The following is a 15,008-nucleotide window of genomic DNA, read 5'->3' on the forward strand; positions in this document are numbered from 1 at the left end:
CACTTGAGTCATTTTCAAAACACCTCTTCCTTTCAAGTCACCAACTCTCAGTGAAGGGGGGAGAAGAAGAAATGAAGAAACATTGCGCCAAAGCCCATAAACAGACTTTTTTTGTGTGTGCAAGATGAGCCTGGGAAAAGCAAAACAATTCATCTGCCCAAGAGTGGCTTTGCAGGGAAAGGTTAAGGAATAATAAGAGGGATTTAGATCACACCACTTTACACACATTTATGAGGGAGAAATTCAACACCCAGATAACAAATTCAGTTCAGGTTTTACTTCCTCTCTCCCTTTCTTCCCCCTTAATGATTACATACCATTCCATTTGTAAATTACTTTAATTTAAATACTTCCAGGTTAACAAAACGTCTTAACTTTGACATGCCCCAAATTACAAAACAGAAACAAAACCTCTTGACAAAGGGTAAGAAAAAAAAAAAATAATCCAAGCCCAAACCTCCTTTCCTAAGCTGGAGTTTATGGTCTGTGAGCTGGCTGCCCTCCAGAGTCTGACACAATGTCTGGAGCACCCAGAGCAGCTGGAATTCATTTTCTTCCTCCAAATCTATGCACTTTCATATGAAGTCGTGTTTTGGCACTGCCGCGTAAGAGAGAGTTCAGTGCAAAAAATCTAACCCCGGCCGTGTTTCTTTGCAACCCAGCACTCGCTGAGCAAACAACCAAAAAGGAGAAGAGAACAAACAAAAAAAAAAATTTAGAGAAAGAAAAGAAAAGCCCTTTCCCTTCCCCCACACATACACAGACGACTGTACCAAACAGGGGGGCTATTCATGGCTGTTCAGAAATGGGTCACAAGGAGAAATGTTTGCAGATAAAACCAACACTTTTTTTTTTTCTTTTCTTTTTTTTTTTTTTTTTTAAATAAACATCATGGAGGCCCCTGGAAGGCGCTGGGGATGTTCGAGAGTTGAGGTTCTGCTGATCCCTTCTGCCTCCCATTCGTGCAGCTCCCACGCCGGCCCTGACACGCAGCCCCACTCTGGGGGGGTCCAGACACCCTCGAGCCATCTCCTCCGAGCCCGAGCCGCTGTGGGGAGCCCAGGGGAGGGGGCAGGCTGTGGGGTCGAGTGAGTGTCGTGCTGCTGCTCCTCACCTGGGTTGGCGGTGGGTCAAGGAGGGAGGAGGGAGGCGTCCAAGGCACTCCCAGGCAGTCCCGTCACAAAATCACACACTGGAGTTTGTGGGAGCCCGTGGCTCTGTCCCCTCGCCATTTGGTCTTCTTCTTCTTCTTCTGGCTTTTCTCCGGGATCTGTTGCCTGTTTTGGGAGACATGAGAGGAACATAAGCAGGTGGGGCACGAGGCTGGGTTGGACATCAGCATCCAGAACCCTGGGCAGGCAGCAGAACAGCATCTTGGTATGCATATGTATATTTGCATATAGATCTCCATATACCCTTCCACCACCACCACGTGGCTTTTCATGCCACACAGCCAACAAGACAACTGCTTGCATTTTTAAGGGAGGAGGAAAGAAGCCATAAGCCAGCGTTAAGGCTAACGGCAGGGATGTATGTCCTGACAGGGCACTACGCCTCCGGTTGCCCTCTGGGAAACAGGGATGCTCTAAGTAATGCAACATCATCCATCTCCCTGCTGCTAATGCTCATTAGGGAAGAAGATGAAAGAGATACAGAGTGCACAGAGGAATAAACCCTCCTGGAAAGATTTGCTTTCAGCCGGCACTGCCCTAAGCCAGCTGCACTGCTGTGCACTTGGTTATGGAGGGGGATTAAAAAATAGTAATAATGAAAAATCAGAGTCTGCCGACAATGGGACGCTGGCCTCCCCTAGAAGTTGTGAAGAGCATCAGAGCATGGGGAGCAAGCTGACCCCAGAAAGATGTCCCCAGGCGTCTGAAGTGACAGCCACCACCAACACGCAGCTGAGAGCCCTCCTGCACTGCACCCTGCCAGCCCCCATCGGCCGGGTGGGCTGTGAGCAACCTCGAAAACGTTATGTTGAGGGCTTCCACCTTTTCATCAAGAGGAGGCCTTGCTCAAATGCCTGTTTGCAACCCTACCTGTTCGTAGCAGCCCAGCACTGCAAATCCAACAGCAGAAGGCTTTGCAGTGCAAACAACACCCGATAGGCAGACTTAGATTTTATTGCACGATAAACCATACAAACACCAGCAGCTTCCTGAGATTCAATCAGTGTCTACATAACCAACCTGAGACTTTGAATAGTTCAAAACCAGCCCCTTTGCTATGTAATATGTCAGGCACTAAACTGAGTGTTTAGACCAAGTTATCCAGACCAGGATGAGACATAGCTGGGGGACAAATCGTTACGGCTTTAGTTGCTGTTTTTCCTACGGCCTCAGCTCCCAAATGCTTGCAACCACCTGAAAAATTCAGCTTTGACGAATAAGATCTTTTTTTTTTCAGTGAGTAAGAAGGCTGGAGGCATGCAAAACATAAAACTCTAAAGCTCAAGACTAGAAAGCTGAAATAAAAAAAGTAATTTAAAGTTAATTTGGATAAACACTAAGCGGCCGCAAGCTGTTCACAGCGTTCTGGAACTGGTTTAGATTTCCAGAAACCCACATCCCGCGCCCGCTCGAGATTTCTGCCGTGACAGACCTTGTGTACGTGCTGCCGCAGCATGAAAGGGGTATCAGGAAATTTAAAAGATCTGTTGGGTGGACTCAAGCACCCTGCTCCTTTCTGGATTACTTCCAGACAACCGTTTCTTGCACAGAGCTAAATAAGCTGGGGATCAGCCAAGTGCAAGGAGCACAAACCCTGAATGAGCGTCCTCACCCTGCAAACTCACACGGGCTCTGAGGAGCCTCTACGTTTGTAAAGCAGTCCAGGAATGACACAAGTTATAAGGGAGCTGTAAATTTACATCTTATCTGGAAAAACTCACTTAAAAAAAGGAAAGCACCACTTAGTGGGTGATGCCATCCTACGGCTGCGGACAGTTTGCAACGTCTAAGGACCAAGCGAAGCAGCTTGGTGGCAAATGGCAAAGCTAGATGGTACAGCATCTCTCTGCTCTCGGACTTAACCCACCCCAGTTCAAGCTCTTGTGAACATCTCTGGTGACGTTGATGCCACGGAGGGTTTCACCTGGCTGGCAATAACTTTCACGGTGACTACTCAGGGAATGGAGCTGCATCACCTATTTCTGAGGTGATGGAGTGAATTTTCAGGGCTTGAATTTAGTGATGTCTCATTACAACACTCCTTCCAGCCTGTCTGCAGTTGCGTTATGTAAAGAAAGCAAACAGAGCCTCACCGTCTTATTTTGGTTGTGTGTTTTTGTTGGTTTTTTTTTTTCCCCTCCAGAGTGGAATAGATGGTGGTAAGAGCTCACTGTAGCCCAAAAGTAACATCAAGCCAGCGAATGCTGAGCTACAGAACAGTTGGGAAGTAGCTTGGGACGCTTCCAACTCAGCTCTGTAGTTCTCCAAAGACTTTCTGCCCCCTGCTTTTGAGACATGTGGGAAGAGTGGGCAGTACCATCTGCTTTTGATGGAGGCTGACTCGAGGCTGCGCTAAGATATTCACAAGTACAGATATGCTGTGAATAAATGCCTCGTGGTTTAATTGCCGGGAGAGGCACTTTGACTGCACGGCGAGGAGGAGCGTGATTTCAAGCTCAGCACCCTCCCAAAACATGAGAAATGAGGGCCCAGAAAAATCTGGCAGACAACCGGTGCCAGAAAAACAGATCTTCTCGGAGAGATTTGAGGTTATCAGCTGAGATGTGCGTGCAGCTCTTTTCCTGCAGGGCAGCAGGGATTTTGGGAGGAGGCGGTCCCGACCCGCCGGCAGCCGGAGCAGGGGTTCGCCCAGGGAGCAGGCGTCTGCCAAAGCCAGGAACAAACCTCTGCAGTCCGAGGAGGAGGAAACCTGTGGCTCAGCCATTAGGTCATGCTGTTTCTCATACAAAGCGGCTTAATTTTTTTCCGTTTAGTGAGCAGAAAATGTTGGAAGTCACCTACAGCAGTAGAATTTTGTGCCAGTGCTTTTTAACGTCTGGCAACACGAGACCCTGAGAGGACAAAGATATGAAAACCCAAATTACTGGTCCAGACCTCTTAAAGCCAGCCTTTTAAAGCTGACCATTATAGTAGGCTTTGCACTGGTCACTAAATAATATATTTTCATCATGGCCACAGCTAGTTGTCAACCTGCCTAGCAATTATGTCCTGCAAGGGTAACTAAGCACAAGCAACATCCCTATGCAGATACAGGACAAGAAAGTTTAATAAACCCCAGAAATCTCCTACCCTCAAGGAAACCACCTGGCCCCTGCTCCTCAAAAGTTGGCTCCTGGCTCTCTGGGCCAGGAATTCTGCACATCCCTGTTCACAGGCAGTGGGTGAGTGAAGAGTTTGCAGCTTACCTTATTACCCTCACGAGATCATGGAAGGCCTTGTCAACATTTAGAGGTGGGTCCTTGGCGCTGGTTTCTATGTAGGGAATCTGGAGGAGAGAAGCATGCATTGGAAGAGATAAGTAACAGCCTACATAGAATCATAGAGTCATCTAGGTTGGAAGGGACCTTCAAGATCATCGAGTCCAACCATCAACCTAACTCTGACAAAAAACCATCACCAAACCATGTCCCCCAGCACCATGTCAGCTAGTCTTTTGAACACCTCCAGGGATGTTGCCTCAACCACTTCCCTGGGCAGCCCATTCCAATGCTTGATAACCCTTTCAGTGTAAAAATTTTTCCCAACATCCAACCTGAACCTCCCCTGGTGCAACTTGAGGCCGTTTCCTCTAGTCCTGTCGCTACACAGTGGTAGCAAACCAGTTTCAAAATGAAAAACCCTAAAGGCTGGAGAAACCGGGTGCTTAAGAGACTAGGGAAATACAGGTAAACAAAGTGTTGTCATGACACTGCTATCAACACCTTCACACTCACAGCAAAGTCAGCAAGCGCTTGCGAAAGGTCTGGAATTGGCACCAGGCAAAGGAGCTGCTACCAGAGCCCCGGGTTTGGGGAAGAATAATCATAGACCGCATGCCGTCAGATGTTCTCTCCCCCTAAGCTGTGCTTACAGACAAGAAAATAGCCGAAGGTTGTTGAAAGACAAGCACTTGCCAAAAATTCTTGCTTGCCACATTTTATTGGGACTACTGCATGAATATTTCATGACTACAATTCCCCTTCAGTGTAAAACGATCTTCTCCTTCAAAGTTCTGACAGCCAGATGGGGCCTCCTAGAGCGCTTGTCCAGCACACTGGCAGATTTATAAAACTGCCTCTGATCAGGTATTTTCGTACAGGGCCGTTTCCAAAGCGTGCGTGCACAGATGGGTGCCACACGCTGTGCTGCAGTTTAGGTGTCCTGGCTCCTACAGAAATGAGCTTCCTCGGGGAGGGGAGGGAGCAAATGGGCCCCGTGCCCTGCTGAACTCCCATGGTGGCTTGTTTAGAAGCACCGCCTCCCCTTTCGGCACAGCGAGCTGCCAGGAGGTCTCAGGCTTGTTTGTCTTTACCTTTCCATGCAGTTCCTCCTACGGGAGTTGCTGTCTCCCTCTGGGTATTCAGGGCTGCTGGCATTTAGAGGTGATTAGTGGAGTATTGTGTCATCTACACCCATCCAAGACCGATTTCTTGGCCTAAACTATGGCATGAATAATGCAGAGCTAAGATGGTGGGCCAGATTTAGATAGGCTTAACAAGCCTGTAACTTCATTATCTTTAACAAGCTCTCTTCCTACGGACACCTGGGTAAATTTCCTAATGCCTGACTCTGCTTTTTCACTCCAGGAGGGTTCACTTTCTTCCCTAATTTTGAACGTTTCACATTTGGCACCACTTACAGACACATTGTACACACGGCTTTGTGATGGCCACAGCTTTGCCACAGCCTGGTGCACAGCAGAGGTTCTAGCTTCAGTGATGAATTGACCCCACTGAAAGGAAGCTGCACAGCTACTACTTTGTAGTAGTCAAAAATGTAATTGCAAATGTTCAGTTGTAAGAGAAATGCTTTAATTCAGCTCTAAATGAGCAGAGAATTCAATTCTGAATGCCTGTAATGGGACTTGCAACAACCAATTAAAAGATCCCGCAAACTTACATTATGTTTAGTTGCCATTTCTCTTCCCTGTTCTCTTGTAATTTTCCGTAAATGCATTAGATCAACTTTGTTCGCCACCAAAATCATCGGAAAGGACTCTCTGGAAAAAATCAAAAACACCACCCAATTACTAGCAGACTACAATAAAAAATGCTATGCATAAGTTCCACTTTCTGATGCTGACATCATCTAGGACATACCACATAGGATCGAAGAAATATAAAGACCAAATGAACACATAATCAGCCCCCACCAAACTGTGCTGCTCATATATTCATATTGTAAAAATTTACTTGACAATTTGCATGCATCCACATAATCATTCTTATTTGCAGGCACTTTAGGGACTTAGTGTCATTGCTTTTGCAATGATAATAGCTAAGACTGAAGATCCAACTTGAAGAAAGAACTATAGAAATTGTCACTAAATTAACTGAGACAGAGACAGATCTTGAACAGGAGAACAGGAGTCTCTCATAACAGCCAAGGCGTATCAGTAGCTGCCTATCTTGGCAGCTGCTAGTCACTTCAAGGTAACAAGGTATGCTGGAGGAACTGGTGTCAGTTCATGTCCTGGTAGAAACTCATCCACTGAAAGCAACCGTTGAGGCAGAAACTACAGACTCTGGGAGAGCTGGCACTTGGGGCAGAAAATGACTGGGGCCAACGATCCTCATCAGTTGTTACACCAAGTCAAGCTGAAAGACTGGCAGTGATAGCTGGAAGGAGGCTGGAGGGAACTGGAGAGTCTTGCTAAGGTTCCAGATGCTACTACCCGCTTCTGATCCTACAGCAAAAACCTGAACAACACTTCTTATGAACCAAAACCATCTACTTCGGTAATGATACTCCGTATTTCTTTAACTTTACCAGGCAGGTGACTGTCTTTGGGCAGTGCTTGAGAAGAGACCCATCTACCCACAGCACATCCAGTGCAAGGCTCTCCTGACGAGGTGTGTGGGTCAGGCTCTCCCCAAGCAGAAATCCCCCGTAGCTCCGGTGATTGAACAGAACCAAGGCAGCTTGTGCCACCGGAGGTCCTGGCAGTGTGGCTGCTGCCCACCCCACCCCACTCCCATACAGCAGCCTCTCCTCCATCTGAAGAGAGCAGAGTCATGCTGTAGGGCCATCACCCACTGCTAGGAGGGAGGAGGTCCCTTCCCATAATTGACAATTATTGCAGCATTATTTTCTTTTAGTTAACTTTAAATCCTCCTAAAATGATTCCAGTGTTCTCTGCTGTAACAGAGCTGATTTTATTGGGATAAGGAGCAGCTGGCCGTACTCATTTCTGCATAAAACACTTCCCTGAGTAACTCTGGATTTTCAAACAGCATTTCTGTGTCATTTTTCATGGAGACGATAAGGGCTCCATCTTCTCTCTGGCAAGTTGCCCCATTGCTCTGGCTGGAAAAATCTCATACTGCACTCTGCATTTTAAATGAGTCTTACAGTTATTCATTCTGATAAAGCGGCTTTGATTTAATTTTAATGCCTGAGCATTGATATATCTTGACTCTGATCATTCTGGAGCAAAACACTTGCTTTTCTGGATTATTTGATTCCTTTTTGGCTTGCAGCACATTGATAAGAAAGGGATTACATTTGGACGGTATCTCATTTGCCTTGTTTACATCAGGCATAAAACTCCACGGGGACTTTGTTCCCTATTGTAAGCCATATGATCGCTAGTTGGACAAAGCTACTATAGATGGAAGTTTTACTGTAATGAAGGTTATGGAACGAAAGAGGAGAAAAGCTTTGAAGAGCTCTGCTGAAGCGGCAGCCTGCAATTCCCTTGGATTTTAAGTTGCCAAAGCTGACTGCTGGCTGGGAAAGCAGGGCGATGCTGTGCTCCCAGCTACCTGCGGGTCTGGCAGGACGGTTTCTTTACTCCTGCTGCCTTTTTCTGAACAAGCTCAGGTTCTGGATGGCGTTAAGGGAGGGGGGAAACAAAACCAACCTCGGCAGCCCGTTTCACTTCCTGCTTCTCACAGCCCGGCCCCGGTGCTTGCACGGCGTTCGGAGGGGTAAAGGTTTCAGCCCAGAGCAAAACAATGAATACCGCATCTCATTTTCACCAAGTTAAATTAGATAAAACCGATACCGGTTTGGGGCAGATTACAGGAAACGCTGTCCCTTCTTCTTCAACTCTCAGAAACAGATTTAATTTGCCCCAAGCTGAGCTGGCATTGAAGAAAAGACTGGCGTGATCCGGGAGGCAGTCTGAGTGACTGACATTTTTCTTCATTTAGATGAAATCAAAGGGTGGTTTTTCCTTTACTTTTCACTCTTGTGGGCTCTGCTTTGGATGCTTTACTGGAAGAGCTGTCAGCTGTGAACCTCACATGATAGGAGTCCACCCTTCCTGTGGGGAAGTTATTCAGAGCTGCGAAAGGAAGCCAGCAACGAGGCCCGAACCCTCTGGTGGCTTTTCTTGATGACTTCCATAATTAAAAGCCATTATGAATGGAAAAACTAAGTGTTTTAAAGCTGCAAACATATAAGCGCTTAATTCACACCCCACCCAGCGAGGATGGATTCATTGCCTCTTGAACCAGGATGGGAAGAGGGAGTTATCTCAGAGATAAAACCCTGGCAGCTTCCCCTCGCTCCGTCAGGACACATTTGCTTACCACAATTAAACTCTCAGCGCTACCTTCTCCCACGCACGCACACGGAGGGGAGCGGGTGACCTCTCTTGCTTTCTCTCCAGTCACGCAGAGATGTTTTGTTCATTGGAAATGGTTGCTGCAGAGCACGATGTGTTAATTGCATGACACCCCTCGTAAGAAATGCAGTTCCTTCCAACATGAGGTGTTTTCCCCTTCAAGACACTTGTTCATACCCCTGTATCATACCAGCAACCTGGTCCAGGGAGAGGTGTCCCTGCCCGTGGCGGGGGGTTTGGAAGCAGATGATTTTTAAAGTCACTTTTAACCTAAACCACTCTATGATTCTATAATCACACAGAATCTTCTCAGGTTTGTTTGGCACAAGCTGAAGCCAGGGAAAGGAGGATGCTGCCACGACACACCAAAGGATTAGGGTTGAATGAACACTTGCTGAGTTCCTGCCAGTGTTCCCCAATTGCCTGCACTGTCACAGAGCATCCTTCTTCCTCTTCAGAGCCAAATGGTTACATTCAGAGGTATCTGCCTTTCTCACACTGCTCTGCTAGACTGTTCTGGCAGGAGTTCTGCCCTTCCAGACCCACTCCATCATAACACTACTGAGCTTTTCCACATTGAATGCACTACATGCCTATCAGCTTGTTCCTCACAGGTAGGTCCACAAGGACTTGCCCTGGGACACCCATGGGGTGAAAAGCAGGGTGAGACATGCAACCGCCCCCACAGCACAGTGTCCGGGGTGGTGGGAGGAGGGGTCAGGCTCTACAGCACCCACCTGTCCTTGACTCTGAGGATCAGCTGGTGGAACCGGTCCACGTGCTCGAAGCTAGCCTTGTCTGTCACTGAGTAGACTATGAGAAAACCATCTCCAGTCCTCATGTACTGCTCCCGCATTGCGCTGAACTCCTCTTGGCCTGCAGTATCCAGAACTAGGACAGAAGAAATGAAGGATTTTAGTTAGCGTGAGGACCTGCAGCTGCTGTCACCACTATACGTCCTACGTGGCCTTTCTGCCTCTGCTGGGCTTGGTCCTCCCACAGGCTGCAGGATTTGACAAAAGGAAGGTGGACAGACAAAGTGGTTTCTTGTTACAAACCAAAACCCACCCCGACCCCACTCATCACCCTGTGCCTATGCTGGGAGCAGATGGAAGGGAAGATGACTGCATGGATTTTACTTTCTTTTTCCAGTACCAATTACTGAGCACTGAACTGGGGGAGTTGCTTCTCCGGCAAGAGATGGCTCAAAGTATTTCACAGCCCTCCATCTTTCCTTCTCCCAGCTCTCTCTGTTCCCAGCATGGAAAAACCCAAGACTGGAAAAGTAAGTAAATACCAGTTTAAATGTCAGGGACAATCTACAATCTGCAGAGTGAAATAGAGCTGGGAGACAACCCAGAGTAACAGCTACAAGCATCTTCCTTTTCTCAATACCCAGGTATTATTTTTACACAATTATGTGCTTTCAAAGCAAGACAGTACAGCTTTGAGGAACTCCTCTTAAACATGTAATTCCAAGTTGTCTGCTGACATTGAGAAACTAATTAAAAAAAGGTGGAAAAGCTTTAAGTGACTTGCATATCCTATATAGCAATTGTGTTTCTGTGCATCGATAACACCTAGTCCTCTGAAACACCCCAGTTGTGGCAGCAACCCAGATGCTGTTCCCCACTAGATTAACTTCCTCTCTAATATGACCATAACTCACTGGTTCTCCATCACTGTGCCTTGTGGGGGGTCCCATCAGCTACACCGTGGGCCACATGCGGAGCAAGCTATACCAGCCTTTTGGCTGAACACCACATACTAATGCACATCAATTCTGGGGCCCCGGCTTTGTACACTGCCAGGAGGAGGTTAGAAGAGGAGTTCATCAGTTTAAGCTATGTGTACTTAGGCCAGTACAAACACATGCGTTGGCTGCTCAGAAGTAATAGTCCTAATGCATCATTGTGTCCTAGAGGCAAACGCAGGACCTTCATGACGACAAGGAACACTTTCACATCCCAGCCAAGTGGGATGGGTGCGAAAACTGTTTCCACCTCCGCTGTAGAGCCCACAGCGTCAACATCTGCTGCCCACGAGTGATGGGGAAAGCCCAGGGCAGCGCTGGATGGAGACCGTGGCAGGAGCGTACTGCTGACAGAGCAGCAGGGCTTGATACGGGTTTTTCTAGTCTGAGCAGGCCCACAGTCCTAGCGAGGTGTTCCCTGTAGGGGTACGTACTCAGGCTGCCCCGATTTCCAGATGGGATCAGGATAAAGCCCACTTTGCTGCTGGTATTGCTTGCTGAATCAGCAGGGGTGGCCATGGGCAGATGCGCTGCGTGTCACAGCACACCCCATGAGCCAGCCCATGCCTTCACTGTATTTCTGAAGGAAATGTAGCTATGCTGGGGGACCTGGAGACCTTACTTGGTGACAGCAGGCTCTTTAAAGCCTTCAGCCTCATTTGTTCGCCTGCCTTAGCTGGTCTTGAATGTCTGTTTCCACAAGCCCTTTAGGTGAAAAAAGCTTCTAAGCTCCTGCAGAGATCCTGAGATTTAGGGTTTTTTGCCAGCGAGCTGGAGCTTGCTGGAGTCATGGGGGTCTCTCCATACCCTTTTATCAGACTTCTGCCCTCTAAATCTAGGAAACAAGGGTCCCAGCTCAAAGGTATCCAGGCTATTCTTAATGACCCTACAAAAAAGAAAAAAAAAATAAGAAAAAAGAAAACCAACCCAAAGACATTGCATGTGCTGGTGAATTTCTATGCCCTGGGCAGAACTGCTGCCATGGAATAAGGCCAGGACCGCGTGGCTAGGACGGAAGAGGAAATTAATCCTTCCTACCCACCCAACCTGTAAGGAGAGGCTGGGCTGCCCTCATCTGACTCCTGCACCAGCTGGACAGGGTATCAGGGCAGGGCTGAGAGCTGCAACCAACACACACACACACAAACACACATTTCCTTCCCCTCTCCAACACACAAACCCGACCGGTGGTGGAGTGGCACAGCTTCTCACACAGGGCCAGGCTCTCCTGCCCTCCCTCCCTCCCCCCGAGACAGGGCAGGTGCCCGAGCGCAAGCCGTGGGCAGGAAGGTGGAGATGGATGTGCCACATCCTGCATGGTAATTTGCTTAGGGACTTCCCCTCGCTCTGGCACATTTGCAGACCTGCCACGAAACACAAGAGGAGCATCCAGCTCTGCTCCTGCACCCATCAACCCATCCCTAGCCGCTGCCTTTCCATCGCCCTGCAAACGGGCAGGGGATGAGCCTGGGGGGGGACACTCGAGAGACAGCACAGGGCTGTGGTCCTGCCACTCCTACCTCGCCTGGATCTTGGCCATGGCATCATGCTAAACACAGGCAGGGCTGCTGTGTCAGCAGCTGCTATTAATTCACTCTCAGCGTTCGTGGAAAGGTGAGCAAGTCCAGGCAGCATTTAAAAATGGAACTTTGGAAATGCAAGTAAAAAGACATGCAGTAGTGAAGGTTATGGTTAATCTCAGATGGGTTATTCACGCAAAGTTAAGCATCATGTGGATGACAAGAGGTCTTTGTTGTAAACTTTAAATGTACTCTTCATAAAGACAATCCCCTCTGTCCCAACACTTCTGTGCTATAGGAACTGTAAACAACCAGAGAGAAGAGTGTGATCTGGATCCTTCATAGGCAGGACGGGACCACATCCTGGAACGCATCAGCACCGAAAAAGGGCCAGATGCAAGTGGCTGTGCTCCTGCTGTCATCTTGTGCCATAAAAGCTTCAAAAAGACTCTTATCAACAGAAATGGGAAAGTAGAACGGAGAAACCTCGGGAAGGGGAAACTGGAAAGGCGATTTGACTGGCTTCCCAAAGGGGTGAGGAAATGTAGGGTGTTAGCCAGCATCCGTCTCCTTTTAAAATCGCTGTTTCTGCAGACAGGATGCCAGAAGACACAGAAATAATCATGAGCAGAGAAGAACTCTCCTCCCCTGGTACCCTTGAGAACCAGCAGTTGCCTTTTACTGGCAGTTACCCCACTGGCAGCGCATAAAAGCTGATGTTGAAACAAGGCTGGACCAAAGCACAGCGGGTTTCCCCTACCTCATTCTTCCAAGAATTATAATCAAATTCATAGGCTGGGCAGCGCATGGTCAGGGACTTCCAACAGCAAACTTGGTGAAGTTCCCACAAACTTGACGGAAGAAGCAGCAAGAAGGAGCGTTAACAAAAGCGTTTAAGTGAAGAGTGAGGAGAGAGAAGCCAAGGACTACGTCTGACGTAGGAAGAGACATCCAAAGAGGGCAAAGCCATTTTACAGAGCTATCACACAATCAGCTGGAGACTAAACTAAAAGCAATTAGGCTGTGAGAGCCCAGCAGGGAGGTCTCTTGCTTTGGTGGGTAAGAGGCTGCTCAGCAAAGATATGCCCTTTTCCACTTTCCAGTGGATGTGTCCCCAACTGTTATGATGAACTCCTTGCTAATTGGACCTGCCCCCTTAGAACTCTATGTACCATTTTCCTGTGAATCCTGATGGGTTAGGCAAGAGTGCGGCTGCTTAGAGAGCCCTTCTGAGCAGATACAGGAGCCCAGGAATACACAGGAATTTGTGGCTCAAAACAGAAGCGCTCGGTGCTTCCAGGTATTTTATATGGCAATGTCTCTTGAACCAACAGTGCTCTGAGTGCCCATCCAGAGACACAGACATGTAAATCTAAGCCAAGGGCAGAGACATACTATGAAATCTAAGTCATGGTGTTGCTTTTTCTAGAGCCTAGGCTGGATTCAGTTCAGATTCAAACACAGCCTTCCCAGCCTTCGGGGAGCTCAGATCTGGTTGTACAGGTGCGTTCCTCTTCTCTTGTCACACCTAGGCAAAATTCCCTCCTACGTCTTTATCTTTACCTTGCTGGGTGTATAGATCAACTGAAGAGAATTAATCCACTGTCCATGGCATTTAAGGGGCCAAAGCTGACCAACCAGGCAGTTTAAACCCATTTTTTATACTTCAGCCCTTGGGTTTCACTGCTTGAATCAGACATCAGCAGCTCAGCACAGCTCTTAGAGTGCCTTGCCCTTCAGCATCCAGAAGAGTGGCTGCACACCATGAAGCTCAGGGACACGGGATGCAGCTTTTTGTGCCTACCTCGTTCTCATGCTCAGGAAAGGCAATCACAACGTGTACAACTTCATTTTTGCAAGTAGCCTCTGGTGAAGTCCCTTTCGTTGGGTATGTGCAGCACACGTGCAAACCTTTAAGGGGATGGATGGGTCAGCAGGCAGAAAGGAACCTGCGTTCACATTGCATCAACCAGCACAAAGCAGCCTGACCCCAGGCATTTTCTGCCTCTTCAACTTCTTAATACAGGAAACATCCCCAGAGCAAAGAACAGAACTGGGAATGTGGCACTGTCAGGGGACCACAGGTTACAGAGGTGGACTCCTCATGGTGCTTTTCTCTCCACATCTTGCTTTCCTTTTGGCACCACAGCTCTGCTTCAACAGGTGGGACCGGAGAGAAACCCCATCCTCAGCTGCCCTGCACCTTGGTAGCTGAACTCAAGAGAAAACTTAAGTTGAATTGACAAGTCAAACGAGAGTTTCAGGCTGAGGAAAGCCATCCCTACACTCTTCATCTTCCTTCCATCAGCAGCATAGAAAGAGAGGGCAGCCCCCGTCAGCCACTGGCTTCAGAAGAGGAACTGGTATTCTGGGCACAGGGGCCACAGCTCTTATATTCTGTCTTCCCACACCCCAAATGAAGAGGTTCAAGGTGCCCACACTGTGAGGAAGGCGAGGGAGATGCTTTGCTTGGCCACTCTGATACTTCTGAGCCTTCTCAGATACAGTCACACTGCCCCTGGCATGAGAGCTTTCCCTCAGGGAAAAACATACCACAGGAAAACACTGGGGCTTTTATGAGCCCTTCTTCTGTGCCCTAACTAAATACACAGATGTTATAACATGGAAAACCCGAGTACTTGAATTCTTGCCCTTTCTTTAAGAAAAAAAAGAGGGGCCTTCAGAAGAAAGGCTTCCACATCAGTAAACAGAATAAAGATGGGAGCCCTTAAAGAAGCTCTTTCTCTAACAAAGGACAAGTATTCAAAGCCTTGTGTTTTCCATGTTGCAACATCAAAATTTTCCTGGCAGGAAAAAAATCCCCACAACTGAAGACAAAAAACCCTCTTTCAAGGTTGCAAAATACCAGCAATTAAGGGAGGGAAAATACTGTACACACAAATAAAAGAATTAAAGTATAAAGTTAATTTGAATTCTTTCAGTGATGCTACCTACAGGTTAAGTTAAAAAAAAAAAAAAAAAAAAAAAAAAAA

At 47.7% G+C, this 15,008-nt stretch overlaps 1 protein-coding gene across 1 annotated transcript in view; it reads right to left on the bottom strand.

Moving 5' to 3' along the window:
* Positions 1–319: 319 nt before the first annotated feature.
* The window catches only part of MRAS (muscle RAS oncogene homolog), a 44,583-nt gene continuing 29,894 nt past the window's right edge, over positions 320–15,008 (bottom strand). The window contains exons 3-6 of the mRNA XM_014940160.1: positions 9,480–9,633; positions 6,072–6,171; positions 4,379–4,458; positions 320–1,277 (exon numbers count right to left, since the gene is read on the bottom strand). Of these exons, the coding sequence (XP_014795646.1) occupies positions 1,178–1,277; positions 4,379–4,458; positions 6,072–6,171; positions 9,480–9,633 (434 nt within the window). The 3' untranslated portion in view covers positions 320–1,177. The remainder of the gene's footprint in view (positions 1,278–4,378; positions 4,459–6,071; positions 6,172–9,479; positions 9,634–15,008) is intronic.

The sequence above is a fragment of the Calidris pugnax genome, unplaced genomic scaffold (assembly GCF_001431845.1).
Source record: "Calidris pugnax isolate Ruff unplaced genomic scaffold, ASM143184v1 scaffold21, whole genome shotgun sequence".
Lineage (NCBI taxonomy): Eukaryota > Metazoa > Chordata > Aves > Charadriiformes > Scolopacidae > Calidris > Calidris pugnax.